This window comes from Acanthisitta chloris, unplaced genomic scaffold (assembly GCF_000695815.1).
Source record: "Acanthisitta chloris isolate BGI_N310 unplaced genomic scaffold, ASM69581v1 scaffold25937, whole genome shotgun sequence".
Lineage (NCBI taxonomy): Eukaryota > Metazoa > Chordata > Aves > Passeriformes > Acanthisittidae > Acanthisitta > Acanthisitta chloris.
Window position 1 is genome coordinate 4,731 of NW_008682438.1, and position 17,314 is coordinate 22,044.

A 17,314-nucleotide genomic window follows, 5' to 3' on the forward strand; every position below is an offset into this window, starting at 1 on the left:
TGCTTCACCCCTCCTCAGGTTTGTATGGAAAGAGCACAGAAGGGACTTTGTTCTGACTAAAACCAGTGGACCAAATTAACCCAGACAAAATTTCCATCTTTAGGTAGGAGGTTAAGCGGATTTTACAGGAAAGAGACCAAGCAACCTATATCTTCCTTATTTCCTCCAGTTTCACAATATGCACTTCAGCTTGGGCACTGCTGTGGAGAGAGGCCTGACAGGACTCATCTGAGTGGAGCAGGGCATGGCAGAAAGCATCTCCCTGCAGAAACCATTCCACACCTGGCTAGTTAGTCTGTTCAAAGAGGCTTCAGCCACTTGTATGACAAGACTAGACCTTTTCATTTAGCCATCTTCTGTCCTGCTCCGCTTACTGGCACATTAGAAGCCAATAAAAGGCGCATAGGATCCTTTTCTCTGTGACCAGCTCTAATTCCAGGAGTCAGTGATCCTCTTCCACTAACAAGGCCCTGAAGCTCCTTTGGTAAGGGGAGGGGATGTGCAGCACTGAGGAATATGGCAAAGGGCTTGTCCACAGAAGCCCAGCACACACCGGAGCTTTGGAAGGTTGTATCCCTGCGCTTTGGTCTTTGGGTAGTGACACTTGCTCAGTATCTGTAGTGATCTGGCTTGAAGGGCCCATCTCTGGAGAGGCCCAGGTATTTGGCCTGCTTGTCACTCAACTTTGTCAGCTTCACACTCAGTTTGTCCAGATGAGCAGCAGCCACAGCTTCATCCAGCTGGAAAACAGAACACAGATATATATATATATATTAGTAGAACAGCCCTGTTAGTTCAAGGAATTCATAGTCAAGAGTAAGAACTGACTATGTGAAAACCAAGAGCAGCCCTGAGAGGTGCTTAAACTGACACAGGTGAGCAGGCACACAGCTCTTTTCCTGACAACATACCCCACCTGCTTGAGCACAGAACTGCATTCAGATGGAAGAGCCCCATACTTTTGAGGGAGTCAGGTGAGACAGACAACTTTATATAATCAAACCCATTTCAATCCCATTTACACATCCACATCCATCCAACAAGTAAAGAACAGCAAACTATCCAGAGCTAAAAACATGCACTTTGGTAGAATGCTAAAGCCCCAGTCATGTTTCCACTACAAAGACACTTGGACATATTAGACAATAGATCATCTTACAATTATACATAAGCCCTGACTACTGGAAAAAAATTATCCCCTTTCCAGATATCCAATCTTAAGGGCATATGGATCAAGAAATCCATTCCAAAATGACTAACTAAGAGGTGTAGAGACCTCAGAGCAACCTGCCAGGAGCTGAAGGGGCTCCAAGGAGGCTGCAGAGGGACTCTTGGTTAGGAACTGCAGTGACAGGACAAGGAGCAATGGGGAGAAATTCAAAGAGGGAAATTTAGATTAATTATTAGGCAGAAGTTTTTGCTGTGAGGGAGGTGAGACACTGTCCCAGGTTGCCCAGGGAGGCTGTGGCTGCCCCAGCCCTGGCAGTGTTCACAGCCAGGTTGGCTAAAGCCTTGAGCAACCTGCTCTGGTGGGAGGTGTCCCTGCTCAGGGCAGGGGTTGGGGCTGGATGATCTCTAAGCTCCATTCCAACCCCTGAACATACTATGATTCTGTGATCTGTTGGCATTGTCTTCATAAATAAAGCCAAAGTGAGCTGTAGGACATAGGCTGAAGGGACTGAAAAATATCTAAGTTGGAAGACAGTTAAAAGCCCAAACTAGGATGGCAAATGAGCTGCTGTGTCAGAGGGGGATGTACAGCCATTCAGAAGTAGAAAAGAGAACACAAGTAGGGATCAAGTGCTGCTGAGTTACAACAGAAGGATGAGTTTGACCATGTGTAATTCCTGCAAAACACAAGCAATTGTTTGTAAGGAAACAAGAGGTGTCAATCCCAGCAGCATGGCAAAGACTAGTGATATTTCCCCATGCTAGTTAAAAAGATGTGAGAGGTTGCTCTACATGTGAATGGCAGTAAATGAACAATCCAATCAATGGTCAGACCTTCAACTTGGGTGAACCAGCATGGCCTAAAATGAGTCAATAACTAGTCCTAGATTTCCCCCTCAGAGGGAGTGTGGTAACAAGCCACTGTTCTGAAGTAATCCTATTGCAGTGAACCACATAAACAGCTGCATCTGCACAGAGTATAATTCACTGCAGCTCAACCTGCTCACAGTGGTATGGAGCTGATAATCTCTTGAGAATCATAACAGTCAAAGGTGCACAAGGCTAAATTAGAAACCCAAAATGAAGCTGAAGAATGTGGAAGTGAACTGTGAAAGCTCCAACCACTACAAAGGATTTGAGAAAGAAAAGCTGGAAGGATTGAGTTTAGAAGAAAAACAAGTATTTAAGCTTAGTAGATACTGCTAGAAAAAAGTTTAAAACTGGATTCCTTTCTAATTAACTAGACTGAGAAATTAAGCTCTCATAAGTGTATTTCCAGCAAAGTTAAGACAGATTGAACTCCCTTGAAAAGGAGCTGAGTCCCCCCGGACAACTCCCAGCTGAGGCTTTCAAACTGCAGCAGAGACCAGTTGTTCCCCAGCTGCTTCAGCTTGGGGATAAAGTGGTACACAAATTTAGATGAAGGTAAGTTGACATTCTCACCGGAAAAATCAAAGCTGAGCATGGACAGATTTGATGCTACCAGAGACAAGAGTGTCTGGATTTGCAGGAACACACACTGCACAAACGTGTGCCCTGGAAGAGCTGATCCAAGCAATACTCTTGCAGTCAAACAAAGTGCACTGTAGGGTACATGGTAACTCTTCAGCTTCATATTTGAACCTCAAAGCAACTACACTGAGGAACAAAAAACACTAGCCCAGAAAATTAACAGAGAATGCTCTTCTGTTGTTGGTTCTGACAAGGCAACTGCTTTATTCTTTGAATCAAGCCCTCTGTGAGGTACTGAGGGTCAAGAGTGTTCCGTCACAGTGTATGAACCTGAGATCATTGCCATGTGTTCCACTAACATGCAGCTTTCTGTGCAACTGCCCTGGGCATTACTTCTCATTTCCAGTTCCAGTGTGTTACTACAATTTGATGTTAAGGCAGAGGAAGAAACCACAGTTCATTAGCAACACCACCATTTGAGAGAGAACTGTCAATAAAACTGTTCCTTGGAAGATGTGTCAGTTTGCTGATCAACTCCTACACTGCATTGCTGGAATGCTTTTCTTGATCCTGAATGGAGAGTTTTGGAAGCTTAAGTCCTTCAGTAACCACCTCATAAGTAAGGCCAATCACACACATTCTACTTCCCAAATGGAAACTCTTCACATTTACTTCCACACCTGGTTGCATTTTAAAGGCAGTGGGATTTAACTCCAGCATCTTTTGCCATGAACCATCTCAAATTCTCAAGACTTAATTTGGAAAATTAAAATCAAGTTAGTTTTCTAAAAGGAATTTGCCAGTTGTGACATGATCCAGATTTTTCCAAGAACAAAGAATGCAGAGATAAGTTTAAAGGGAAACACAAGGAAATCTGTCACGAATATTTGGTGAAGCTATTAGGACCAAATTGTGATAAGCTCTCTCAGGTACAAATGGGACCCAGAATATCAGCCACAGTAAAAGTGATTTAGTTTCACTCCAGCTTCAACTCTACCACACTGGATGTTGCTGCTGGACAGGCATGTGAAGGCTTGCTGTGAATGCTGACAGTCAGCAGAAGGAACGATTTGGCTGGGAGAAGCTCCGTGACTCCCCAGAGGAAGCACAGGGCTTCCCAGCACCTGGATATTCCTACCATAGGACAGGCAAGTCCCAGATCTATACAAAAACCAGCTCACCTTAGCCTCAGCACACGCAAAACATCCTCTGAGGCACAGAAGCTCCTTGCAACAACATTTAGCAGGAAAAACTCAGACACAAACAAACCAAATGTGCATGACCACACCTGAAGTTGCTTCTTTACAAGCACCTTTTTGTTACTCTAACTCACCTTCTTTGGCAGAAAATGGACTCCAACAGCATATTTATCACTGTGGGTCCAGAGCTCAATCTGTGCCAGCACCTGGTTGGTGAAGGAGTTGCTCATGACAAAGCTGGGGTGGCCCATGGCACAGCCCAGGTTGACCAGGCGTCCCTCAGCCAGCAGGATGATGTGTCGGCCGTTCCTCAGGGTGTAGCGATCCACCTGCATGGGGACAGCAACAGCAGGGCCCTGTAAGGTGCTGAGCACTGCAGACCTCCAAAGCTTGGAGGGGTTTCCTCAGCTGTGGGCTTGCAACACACCTGAATTCCACTTGAGACACCCCTCCTTCAGCTCCAGCCAGTGTTTGGGAAGCCTGTAGCCATCCTGGGCTTCACAACACATCCACATTGTGGCACTTGCACTGTATTTAACCAGCTAGCCAAGTCTTCTGGCTTTTTCACAGGCTTGTTGTCCCAACCAGCTCTGGTGGGAACATGCTGCTTGCCATAAAACCCAGTTCAAACATGCCTAGTGGTCACAATGGGTATGGAGATTGGAGAGCAAAGGGAACACCTCTGCATGCAACAGCACAGACCTCCTACATCCAACACAGGGTAAGAGCCAGAGTTTTCAGCCTGCTCAGTGTGAGCCAAAAGAGGGCACAGGTGACCAAGAAGGCCAAGGGCATCTTGGCCTGGATCAAGCAGAGTGTGGCAGCAGGACTAGGGCAGTGCTCATCCCCCTGGACATGGTCATCCCCAAGCTCTAGTGGGGACAACAGGACTCTGTACACAGAACCAAGTCTCAGGTGGGCTAAGGAAACAAGTCTTCAGCTGTATGAGAATGCCACAGAAGTCAGGAAATATGAATAGAATTCTATGATTGTATGATTAACTAGTGTGACTTAATATGTGCCTCAGCTGTCTGGGCCACTCTGAGCATCTGCAATGTTCAAGTTAACTCTCCTCTGCACCACTCACTAGCTCTTCTTTCACCCTCTAGGAGGTTACAATATTAAGTAACTAATGAAACACCAATACGGCCTGTAAATCACAAGAATATTCAGGATTAACTGGTGTTTATTGCTCATGTCATACCAAGCACTTGGGAGGAAAGCATTTTGAAAATACTTAAAAGATTACCAGCTTTAAAAAAGCCTAATGCTTCAGGCCATTTCTCACCTGCTGTCACAGCACTGTAGCTGCAACATCTGAAAGGCTCCATCCCCAGAGCTATATTTACTTTAGAGCCTAGAAGTTATTTAATATAACCAAAACACATCACTTGCAATTTTATTCTTCAAGCTTCTGCCTGGAAGTTTAAAGCCACATGGGATGAAGCTTTAATTGCAACACCACCATCTTCTGATAAACCATCTTTGTGCAGAGATCGCAAGAGGAAACCAACAGAAACCTGTTTTGTTTTCAGAAGAGCTGTTTTGTCTTCAGAGCCCATCTGTGCCTCCACCCATCTGCCCCACCACTATTTTCTCCTTCTTGGATTCACCTAACACATGATTGTGATTTCAGGACAGCACATGCAGTAACCACCTCAAACAACAGTCCTAAATAAGTATTAATTTTTCCTGCCCAAAAGCAGTCAGCAAGGTACTTGTTATTTATGCTGATTCTCCATTGTGAACCACCAGTGTCCACCCAAAAATACCCTAAGGGCCATCAGGAGACTATGGAAAGAAGTAACAAAACCAAGGAAGCAGAACACTAAAACCCCTGAGAACAGCTACAGTATTATTTATACCAATCATATTCACAGATTAAACTACTGCCAGGTGGCAGTTCTGAACTCTGAATTGTGTGTCAAAATCTTATATTCATGTAATACCTACACAAGCTGCACCTGGAGAGCTGCTGGTTTGTGCATGGAACCTTCAACAATCTGCTGACAGGAGTCATTCACATCACACAGAAAATGCAAACTAAGGTCTTTGCACAGAAATAAAAACAAAACTGTAGTGAAAACACATTTCCTATGGGCAGCTGATTTGTAAGCTTACCAAATTGCCACAGGAAAAGAATTCAACTTCCCCAACCATTCGGGTCCTCTCTACACTTACAAACCTAACTCCCTTTTCCCATCAGCATTTAGCTCTCTGAACTTTCTGGCTACTTAGCACTTCCCTCCACACCATGCTATGTGAATTATTTCTTTACAGAGCCAAAGTTTGATCTTGACCTTTCCTTCCCTGCTAGAGTTGAACTTGTGCTACTCATCAGCCTCCAATACCCAAACACAAGCAGTGCAAGATCAGATTCAAACCAACGTGGTAGCTTCTCAGTAATAAGCCTATTTCCTCCTTAATTGCCCTTGAAAACAACTGATGGGTCAGAATGGCACAATAAGATTCTTTCCCAAGTACTAAACATCTCTTACACCAGCTCACTGGGGGCCATGTGGTGGTACTCAAACTACCATGCTGGACACATTCTGTGCCTCCAGCTGAAGTCTAGCAACCCTCAGCTCTGGCATTAATCCCCTGATCAAGAGATAGATATCTTCATAGAAGGTCAGAGTTTTCTGCTTTTCTACTATATTCCCTTCTTGCCATAGGATACAGAAAAAAAAGCTACCAAGTTTATTACAAATTAGAGTTAGTACTTGGCATTATATTGGACATCTCACCCAGAACACTGAGAGAAAAACATGTTACTCTTTGGATAAATGCAAAATTTTACACCTTAAAAGAGAAGGCTGACCTGCCCTTGAGGTGCCCAGAAGACTGGGGACATGGTGACCACAGAAGTGGCCCTTGGATAAATCTGAGGAACAAAACTGAGGAACCAGCAACAGCCCAAGTAGCAAACTGGTCATTTCTTCCCAGATTTCAGTGTAAGAGCAATTCTAACAATTTGGAATTTGAACCTATAAAGTCACATTTTGCCTCCCAGGCCTGGCTCTCTCCTTTTTGAATGAGTAGTTTTAGGATGTGTATTAGCTCCCTCCTGCCCAGCTACCCAGACAAAGTGGCAATCAGGCACAGAGAAGGAAAATTAAGAACAAGGAAGCCCTTAGACATGACTGGTTCACCTAACACCCTACCTCATCTTGCAGCTCTGAAGTCTTTAGGGACAAGAAATCCAGATACAAAATTGAGCACAGGGTATGTCACCAGCACAGCGGAGATACACAGAGCATTAAATTACCCAACACTAGAGGTCAGCTGGAGATTGAAACCACTTAACAGTGCTTCAGATTCACTGCTACAAGTCAACAGAACTTAAGTACTAACCTGAGTCAGGGACCAGCTTTCCCTGGGCCAACCTCACCTCACTAAAGCTTCAAACATGTAGAATGGCCAGGCAAGACCAAATTTACCTCTAGGCACATTCACATGGATGACCTAGACCCCAATTCTTTTGAAAAAGTTATTTAAACCAGAAACTTGCTACAGTTTTCATAACTGGTACACAAGTCCCAGGTATGAAAACTCACATATAAAACTCCAGATATATTAATATCTGGTTTAGCCTAAAGAAAAGGAGGCTCAGGGGTGGCCTTATCACTGTCTACAACTGCCTGAAAGGAGGTTGTAAGCCAGGTGGGGTTGGTTTCTTCTTCCAGGCAACTAGTGACAGGAGAGAGGACAGTCTCAAGCTGCACCAGGGGAGGTTTAGGTTAGATATTAGGAAGAATTTCTTCCCAGAAAGGGTGATTAGACACTGCAATGTGCTGTCAGGGGAAGTGGTGGAATCACCACCCCTGGAGGTGTTTAAGGAGAGACAGGCCATGGCACTTAGAGACACGATGGTGTTAGGTCATAGGCTGGACTTGATCTCAGAGGGTTTTTCAATCTGATTGACTCTGTGAATCCCCTACACCGCATTGCCCCCAACACACCTGTGCCAGGCTGGCTCCTCAATGCAGATTAAAGAAATGGGGCCACTGCCTCTGCCAACAGTGCCACAACTTTCCACATGTACTTTCAGAGACATGTTGAATGTCTATGTGCAGGTACTTTATATGTCACCATATGAACATCCAATTTAGCCTTCAGCGATGTTTACTCTTTGAGCAGTCACAGTTATAGTTTCCAACCAGCTGGAGCTACCAGAACTAGGCGACCAGATGCAGGCTCCTCCAGGACAAGAGCTGCTGAGCAAAGTGCACATGGGCAAGAACAAACCTGACCACAGTGAGAACTTGAATATATAACTCTGGATCTGGTTGAGGCCTTGCAGAGTATCCCAAGAAACTGAAAAGCCTCTCACAAGGGCTCAGGAAGAGTTTGATGTGGGTGGCCAATAAACTACAGGGGAGTTATGAAAACTAGAAGGGCAGATTGAGATCCACTAAGAGGTATGTTTGGGTGTGGTGTTTTTAAAGCATAGAAAACCTGTCCCAGAATCCTGCCATCAGCAATAACACTCCCTCTTCAACAGGTAACTAAGAGTCCCATGCCAAGGCAGATAAAGCCTGGTTTGCTTTACGTGATGTTCTCCCTCAGTGCTGGTGTTCCAAACCAGTTTTGATGCAGTTTAGGTTTGTTTCTCTGCTTTAGGACACACAACTGAAAAGCTGAAATGTTTAGCTTTTCCTTGTGCAAATCCCTAGTGGAAATGCAAGCTGAGCAAGGGTAAAATATCTTGTCTAGTCTGCCCACACACTCTCCACAACACAGGTTTCCAAACTGAAGCCACCAATTCTGGAAGAGCAGCCTGAGTTTGGCAGAGCTCCAGACAGGCTTTCCTGAGGCTTCAATCTCTGACTTAAAAAAAACCTTTGAAAACAAAGAGGTGTGGATTTTTTCCAACCTTAGAATCCCAAAAGACATTCCCTTGAGATTCATTTAAGACCAACACTGTTCTGGTGCAGAGCAGTACAGAGCAAAGAGCTTCCTGTGACCAAGTGCCTATCAGCGACCAGGCAGTTTATGGGATCCGTTCCTGAGTTTTACAGTGTCTCTAATGGTCTGCTCTGTATTCATCACCTAACTTGTTTGTGAGCTATGGCATTGTTGAAAACATTGTTTTCAACAATGCCATAGCCAATGTTTCATTGATCAGGGCTATCCAAGCCAGCACATTTACATACCTCCTCACCATGCCCCAAACATCACAGCTGACTTCCCCTAAGGAATGTACTTGATGCAAATCATTGTCTACACAACCACCATGAAGGGGTTAAGGCTCCTGTCTGCCCAGGAAGCAGGACACATGGAGAAATATTCATCCACACCAGGCACCTCTCACCAGAGATCACTATGTACACTTGGGCACTGGCTGGAACCAACTGCTTTAAGCCCAACACATGATTAGGATGTGCAGCTTGTTCCAGTTTCATCTAGGAAGAGCAGAGTCTGCATTCTGATCAGACCAACAAATTCAGCCTTCAAAACTGCCACCTTGTAGAAGTTTGGTCTACAAATATAATGTTTGGTATAAGTAATATTGCAGCTGTTCTCAAGGGTTTTAGTGTTCTGCTTCCTTTGGTTTCTTATTTCCTCCCATAGCCTCCCAATGGCCCTTAGGGTATTTTTGGGTGGACTGAGCAACACTGGCTTCCAAGAAAGCTAGAAACACACCAAGAGAAATACCTCCCTCTCTAGAAACAGCCTCTGAGTAGCTGTTGCTCCTTTGTAGGAGAGCTTGTGCAAAAGCTGTCTCACCTGAGGTTTAACATTCACTGCCTCCACTGCATTGTCATTCAGCCACTTGGCATCAACTTCCACATCAAAATGGCCAATATTACACACTATGGCATCATCCTTCATCTGCTCAAAGTGCCTGCAAAAGAAAAGCAGTTGTATCAAAAGTTAAGGCACAAAAAAAGCTTCTCCCTCAGCAGCAGCAGCAGATGCTCTGATGCACAGCTCTGCTCAAGGAGAACACTGACTGCATTTGATGCCCACAAGGTGTGTGGGTCTATATGTGCCAGGCATGTGAAATCTATTGGAACAACATCTCAAGCTTCCAGGGAAACACTTCCCAAGGATGTAAGAGTTTATTGGAGAGAAAATATTTTCCCAGTATGGAAAGTTATACTGTTTGGTTTAATTGGTCAAAACAAGTAGCTGCAGCTATTCTCCTTCCTACACAGAAGTTATCTTCTTCATTACTTTGAAGTTTCCAGCAGTTTTACATCCGTAGAGACTAGTCTAGAGACTAATGGCCTTACCTCCTCCCACCTAATCTGATTTTCCACTACATATCCAGACACAGTGGTAAAGGAAGAAAGGAGTTTGTATGGAGTTGGGGCTATAAACTGAGATCTAAGGAGCAGTAACAAAACACTGCAGGGCAGTTTACTGAGAGCAGGCTGCTTTCAAGGTTGCTATGTGTATTCACAGATGGAATCACTTTCAAACTTTACCTGCCTCCTCATCTGTTCATATTTATCTGGTCTAGCACAGAATTGAGCCCTAATGCTCTCATTCTCCAAAAATCTATCTATCCCTCCCCCATCATTACATGCCAGGAACAATTGCAATGTGACAACATCCAGCAGAACTGCAAGATCAAAGTCCCAGTGTCTCCCTAAATCCACGCTAAATTCTGATGCCCAGAAACGAGACTGTGTGCTAACCCTCACTGTACTGCTGACCAGCTATGATTGTATTTAAAAAGATCAAGTTAACTGTACAGGTATGTTTACACTAAAGCAAGTGGCTAGAACCTACCTGCCCTGCACAATGTCTGTGCAGCCAGTGGTGGTGACAAAGATATTGCCCTCTTTGCAGGCCTCCTCCATGGTTGTAACTTCATAACCTGGAAAGAAAAGAAGTCAGTCCTCTACCCAACCACCAGTATTTATAAGCAAATGGGATACAATACTAGAAGCAGAAAAGGATGGAGAAAGAATACGGAAAATTGTGCCAACACCTGAGTATGGACGATGCATGATAGCGGCATACTTGTCTTACTAAATACCAACATAGCACGAATATATCCATCCCTCACCTGTTTTCAACCTGTGGATCTATACATTCAATGTCTAATATCCATAGGTGTGGTATCTGGCACAGCACTCAGACTCGATTCAAGGGGTCAAGTTTGGAAGAGAAAGTGCCCCCACAAGACCTGCAGGTTCTCCTCAGGTCTGAATAGAAATGGGATAAACTGGTACCAAGGAGCATAGTTACATGAGGCATCCACAGAAGAGATGGAACACAGCTGGAAGAGCAGAGAGCATGGAATTGTTCTCCAGAAGCATCTACTGAGTGTAAGGCCATGTGGTTTAATGCAGAGATATTCCAGCGAAGTCTTCTCCCACACCAGAGGTTAGAGGACAACAAACCCCCTCAAAACCAGGCTTACAGCATTACAAAATGGGGCCTTACCCTACTGTCATCTCCATCTCCTTAACTCCAAACACATCTTCAAGGCCTCTAGTAGAATCAACCCCTTCCCTAACTGCAAGGAAAGAATCCCTACAGTTAAACTGGAGTCACCTCTAACTCAACAGAGACAGGGCTGAAACTAACTGACACCCTCTTACCCCACTATGATTTCTGGCTCTACCCTGACCTGTAGACACACACAGTCCCATCAGATGCTCTCACCTTCCATGGCTGCCTGCAGGGCGTTGATGGGGTCGATCTCAGTGATGATGACTCTGGCGCCAAAGCTGCGCAGGGCCTGAGCACAGCCCTTGCCCACGTCACCGTACCCTGCCACCACTGCCACCTTCCCAGCTATCATCACATCTGTGGCACGCTTAATGCCATCAATGAGGGACTCCCTGCAGCCATACAGGTTATCAAACTTGCTCTGAGGAAGAAAAAGGAACAGTTTTGAAACAAAGTGATTCAAGTGACATTTTCTTAGAGAAAGAAAATGGACTTGTGTGATACCAGAGGATCTAAGAGCATAGCGTCCTGTCTCTAGGTAAACCCTCTGGAATCACATACTTAACTCCTTCTGTGGCTTTGCAGGCCTAGAATGCATAGAAAGAAAAATAAACATGCCCCAGATTACATTATTTACAGTTTGGTACTATTTGCACCCTCCTCTTGTCACACATGACTTTCAAGTAGTTCTGTTGCTTTCAAAGTTCTTAATTATGTTACAAAATTAGTAGAGTAGCGTTAATTGGTGGAAGAAACGTATCCAAGACTAACTGTCTGAGTAAGTCTCAAAGGGGGAGTTGTTGCAAGGGGCCTCAGACAAGAATGCACCCAAGGACATAAATTCTCACATCTGTGACCAGCTCATCCTGGAGCAGTGCAGAGGAGCCAGCAGAAGTCAACCAAGACCAAGACAAAGAACTTCATAATTGCAAACAAGATAACAAGCTAAGCCAAGACCATATATGGAAAGAAGACTCAAAGTTCATGGAAAGGACACGAATGGACATCTTTTCAACAATCACAAGGGACCACCAGAGACCATCCAAAACCCCCAAGAAGCCATCAAGTCCAAAATGGACTAATTAGCATAAAAGCGAGACTCACTAACCAGTAGGGGATAGAATACTAACTAGTAAGAGTTAGGTAACTTGTGAGCAATGAGCACTAATCTCTTTGTTTTCTGAAATGTACAATTCGTCAAAAGTTTGGCTAGTTCGGATGCAGCTTGGAGGGGCACCCCCCATGAATCTGGCACTGGAATAAATAATGCTGCTTCTTAATACTACACTGGTATTAAAGGGTTTGATTCCCAATTTCAGTCACACGTGCAAACGCTACAAATGAGGCTGAGAGTCAGCGCTAAATGCTTTAACCACCATGAGGGATGGGAAGAAGACAACCTGGTTTGATGTGTTTATTTATCCAGTTTCAGCCTGTGAAGTGATACCAGACACAGGCTTCAACACAGACCTGGTGAGAAGCATTTCATAAATATGTTGTGTTGACTCCAGGGCCTTGGATGTGTGAAAAACTTGCTTAGAGGTAACCTGAATTTATCAACTAAAAGCACAAACCACTCCTGTGCACAGAGTTAGCCCTGAGTTCCTTAGCTATATGTTCACCAGTTCTCTGCTGCTGTTTATCAGGCGATGAACTGAACCAAGTGCCACAAGAGGGCAAAACACCTGGCCAATGGGTCAGCACACCATCTTACCTTTGCAAGACACATGCACCTGCAGAAGCAGCAAGTTGCACACCTCAACTATGACAAACTGGATCCTGCAGCCCAGGAAAATCAAAACTGCATCCTCCCCCAGGAACACTTACCCTGACATTGCTAGACCCCAGCACTGCTCACAGATCAAGAAAAATCCAGAGCCCCTCATAACACTGCTCACTGCAACCACAGATTCCTGGATTTCATCTCCTAATGCCCCATGGCACAACATCCTCCTGCTTTAACACTGGCACATGTACTTAACAGCCAGGCCCCCAAACCAAAATTGCCCTGCTAAGTCAGATGTCAAATAATACTTCACTACTGCAACTCCTCCTGAACTCAGAAACCCACATTACTGTACTGACTTTTGTAATGCTTCTCCTTATTCTCCTTGGGCCCTTTGTTCTGACCAGGAGGAGGGGCTGGACAAACAGATTGAATTACCTGGAGAGCTGCAGAAGTCAAGAACTTACAATCTGGCTACTAATGTTGTGCTATGCTTCCCAAGGAAGCAATACTAAGAATTCACCATTCCCAGCCAAAATTCTGGTTCAAAGCCTCCCTGTGCTTTCTACAGCCTCAGGGCATCAATCCTGCTTCGTTTCACAAATACAGGTAGCACCAGCTGCTATGAGCAAGTTCACAGCCAGGTTGGCTAAAGCCTTGAGCAACCTGGTCTGGGGGAGGTGTCTCTGCCCAGGACAGGGGATTGGGACTAGATGATCTCTAAGCTCCATTCCAACCCCTTAACATTCTTGATTCTATGATTAAGACTTGAATACTTACAGGCAGCAACCTGGTCTAGTGAAGGTGGTCTAGTGATGGCAGGGGGTGGGGGCAAGGTGAGCTTTAATGTCCCTCCCAACCCCAACCTGCAGTGGCTCTCTGTGAGCAGGAACACTGATCTTTCAAAATGGGACCTACCTTGCTGGTGCCATACAACATGTGTAAGATGATGTTACAGTTTGGTTTTCCATCTACACCTTACAACAGTAAAATCCTTCTATATAATAAAAACCAAAGGCAAAGCGCATGTTTCAAACTGTTGCTGCTCCTACTCCAATGCATTATCTGAGCAAGTTAGAAGGAAGAGCAGCATGTCCCTCCCAGCCTAGGAGTGGCTGAGGACTCATGTGTAGCAAGTTATACCTCAGATCCAGAAGTTCCTGACTCAGTGCCTCTAAGTCTAATCACAGCCATATCTGCCATTAATAGTTCAGATAGTTTTTACCAAACCTTCAAATTCCAAAGCTAGTAACAGCTGGTAACCTTCCTTCCTAGTCCTCCAGCAGACATTCCTTGCAGTATAAGCCTTCTTATGCAGGAAAATAGCATGGTCAGATTTGACACCTCACCACCAAACCCCCCTGCTGCAAAATCAAAGCTTTCCAGGTACTGTGCATTGCCACTGTGAAATCAAAGCTTTCCAGGTGCTGTGCACTGCCATGCAGGCCAGAGAGCAGCTGAATGTAGACATCTGTCCCACCCAAATAGGCATCTGAGTGGCAAAAGGGAAGGGCAGAACTGCCTGGTGCCTGCCTTCTCTCTCCAAACACTAGTACAGGAACCTGGCACCAACTGAAAATACAGCAATCATTTAGGTTGGAAAAGACCTCCAAGATCATCAAGTCCAACCTGTGGCAAATCACCACCTTGACAACTAAACCAGAGCTCTAAGTGCCTGTTAGGGTTTGGTAGGAGCTCCTCTGTTGCTTTAAGGAATTTTTCCCCATACATGTTATCAGATGCTCGGATACTTAAGAGAGACAAAGGACCCTGGCCACTGGGGCGGGACACCTTTTCTTTTGCAAAAGACCTTTTCCTTTGCAAAAGACCCGAGCACTTCCAGTTGTCTGGTAGAAGAGGCTGAACCCCACCTGGCTACAGTCTCTTGCCAGGGAGTTATGGAGAGCCATAAGGTTTCCCTCAGGAGAGCAGAATTTGTCAGCTCAGTTGCACATCTTCCCAGAGATCTGTAACTGTGGTTAGTACAAGTCTTGTTCTCCATAAACACCAAACAGTACTTGAAGGTAAGTACTTGTTTGGCACTAGATAATATAAGCTCAACCCAAATCCTCTCAAGAGGCTTTTTTAGCAACATCTGAATTTCCAATCTACTAAACAACACTAATAGTTGTTATGCAAGAGGCACAAATCTAGGTGAAAAGGATGTTAAGAAACAAGCTCCTTCCAAGATCAGCTGGATTCCAGCCCACTAGCTACAAAGTAAAAATGCCAGATGCATCATAGTGAGCAGAAAGGAAATGCTCCTCAGACAGCAAACTGCAGAGAAAGGCCAAACAGCCCCTGAGAACTGCCAAGCCCAACGGGATAATGTTCATATGAGAACTTGAAACAGATTCAGCAGCTAGACTTAAAACCATCTAGTTGCATAAACCCTAAGTATGCCTGAAATTCCCACTGTAATTCTTCTCATCCCGAAAGCACCAACACCCTTTAAACACCATTTCTCCTCATCCCTCAATTGCCCAGTGTTTCTATAGGAAGCCGCAATATAGACAAGCAAGGGATAAATAGCTCCTGCCTTTCTCTTCTCCTTTCCAACTGCTGCTCAGAGATCAACCAGAGCTTGACAAACCAACCAACCTTTGCCAGCCACAAGCCCATGCAGGTCACATTCTCTTCCAGCTGGTACCCAACATCTGTCTGTGGGTATAAGCTCCTGCTGTCCCAGGAGCTGCCAGTCCCCAGGAGCCAGGACTCCTAAAGGGGTTTCCACACTATTAAAAGGCAGGAGAATACATGTCCTTAGGTACAAAAAGCCCCTGATGTTCTGAAAGCAAGTGTTTACCATAGCATGTCCCAGCAGAAACCACCTCAAGGATATGGTGGAGTCTCTGGTCAGAACCAGGTCAGGAAAAGCTCAGCAAGAGAAGGAATATTCTCACGGGAATGACAACATCCCAACACCAAACTGAGCAGAGAACAGAGCAGAGGGCTCTAGCTGCATTACCTTGGTGACAGAATCATTAACATTGATAGCTGGCACTTTCAGGGTCCCATTGGCCTTCATCTTGTACAGGTTGTGAACTCCAGTGGTTGTCTCTTCCGAAATACCTCTAATTCCTGTGGGAAGAGCAAAACAATTCACCTTAGTTGGAGTTAATGCCACTGCAAAACAGCACATCCAGGTGCTGGGAGCATCCTGCAGAATCCTAAATTAAACAAACCCTTGGCAGGGACCAGGAAGAGATGAAAACCATCACTTGGATCCTCAAACAGTTTAAAATTTCAAACCTCACAATGCAATTAAATCCGCAGGACAAAATATTCCTTGGAAAAAAGGAAGAGACCAGCTCTCAACCAGGGAATCAGGAAAAGATCCTACTTATGTATTTTTCTCATAGAAAGATCAAAAACCAATTCTGCAAAAAGGACAAGGTATTCACCTCAGTGATGTTTCTACAGCCCAGTCCATTCTTGCAAGGTGGCTTGAAAGGAGATGATACCCAGACAAGCACACTTACATCCAAAGCACTTGGATCAAATGGGGGAAAAAAAGTAAAAGAAAAATCAAATAGATTACCATTCCGAATTCTTCTGTTGTAATCATCATCAGCTCTGATTAAACACCCCCAAATGTGGATACTAGCTACACAGAACTTCAGCTTCATGGCTATCACTCACACAAAAAACATTATTTCAGATATCTTTATTTGAAAACAGTCCAGAAGGCAGAGACAAGAGACAAAGAACTGTCTAGAAACACCAACAGCATATAATGGACTAAGATCCTGCCAACACAGGAGTGGTCTCAGGTTTACCTGTCTCCACATCACACCAAAAAGTCAAAGTTGTAAAGGGGTCCCCACTTTAGGGATCCTGACTCTTTGTGGCCTTTTGGCAGTAGCCAATTGCTCAGAAGTGGCACCACTGCAGTGACTTGTGGATTTCTCTTCTCTCTCTAAGGTCTCAATAATACCTCATTGTATCTAAAGCATCTGGTTGTTCACTGAGCAACACAGTGATAACTTCAAAAGCCTGTCTGCACAGAAAAGTGTTCAAGTTATAACAAACAGAATAAATCTGAAACTAAGTTATCCTATCTGGCTGAATTCCTCTGAGGAGACCTCTAAGATCCAACCATTAATCTGTCACTGCTGTGACCCCTAAACCAGATCCAGATGCCTCTTAAACATTCCTAGAGAAGATTTTTGCCCTTTAAGGACATACAGCAAGACAATTATTTTGCAGAAGTACAAACTACTGTGGGAAACTGGAGGGATTCTGCTAAATCAGACCAAAAGTGCCAGTTTCAACAGGGGAACTCAGGCAGGTGCTTTGCCCCTGGAACCAGGGCTGCCGAGGGGCACGGCAAGGGGGGGGCACAGCAAGGGGGGGG

The 17,314-nt window shown here is 44.7% G+C and overlaps 1 protein-coding gene across 1 annotated transcript; it reads right to left on the bottom strand.

The window, feature by feature from the left end:
• Positions 1-416: 416 nt before the first annotated feature.
• AHCY (adenosylhomocysteinase) lies at positions 417-16,586 on the bottom strand. The gene is made up of 7 exons (XM_009078538.1): positions 16,499-16,586; positions 15,926-16,038; positions 11,445-11,652; positions 10,563-10,650; positions 9,552-9,669; positions 3,956-4,150; positions 417-740 (listed from the first exon to the last, which is right to left on the bottom strand). The coding sequence occupies exons 1-7, from the start codon at positions 16,584-16,586 to the stop codon at positions 609-611; spliced, it is 942 nt and encodes a 313-aa protein (XP_009076786.1). The 3' UTR covers positions 417-608.
• Positions 16,587-17,314: the final 728 nt, after the last annotated feature.

Excerpts from the sequence above, each read along its gene's own strand:
- AHCY (XM_009078538.1), bottom strand. The coding sequence starts at position 16,586 with ATGAAGCTGAAGTTCTGTGTAGCTAGTATCCACATTTGGGGGTGTTTA. Across the intron at positions 10,651-11,444 it reads CCTGCAGGCAGCCATGGAAG|GTTATGAAGTTACAACCATG; the intron begins GTGAGAGCATCT and ends TTTTCTTTCCAG. Across the intron at positions 4,151-9,551 it reads CAGTGAATGTTAAACCTCAG|GTGGATCGCTACACCCTGAG; the intron begins GTGAGACAGCTT and ends GTCCCCATGCAG.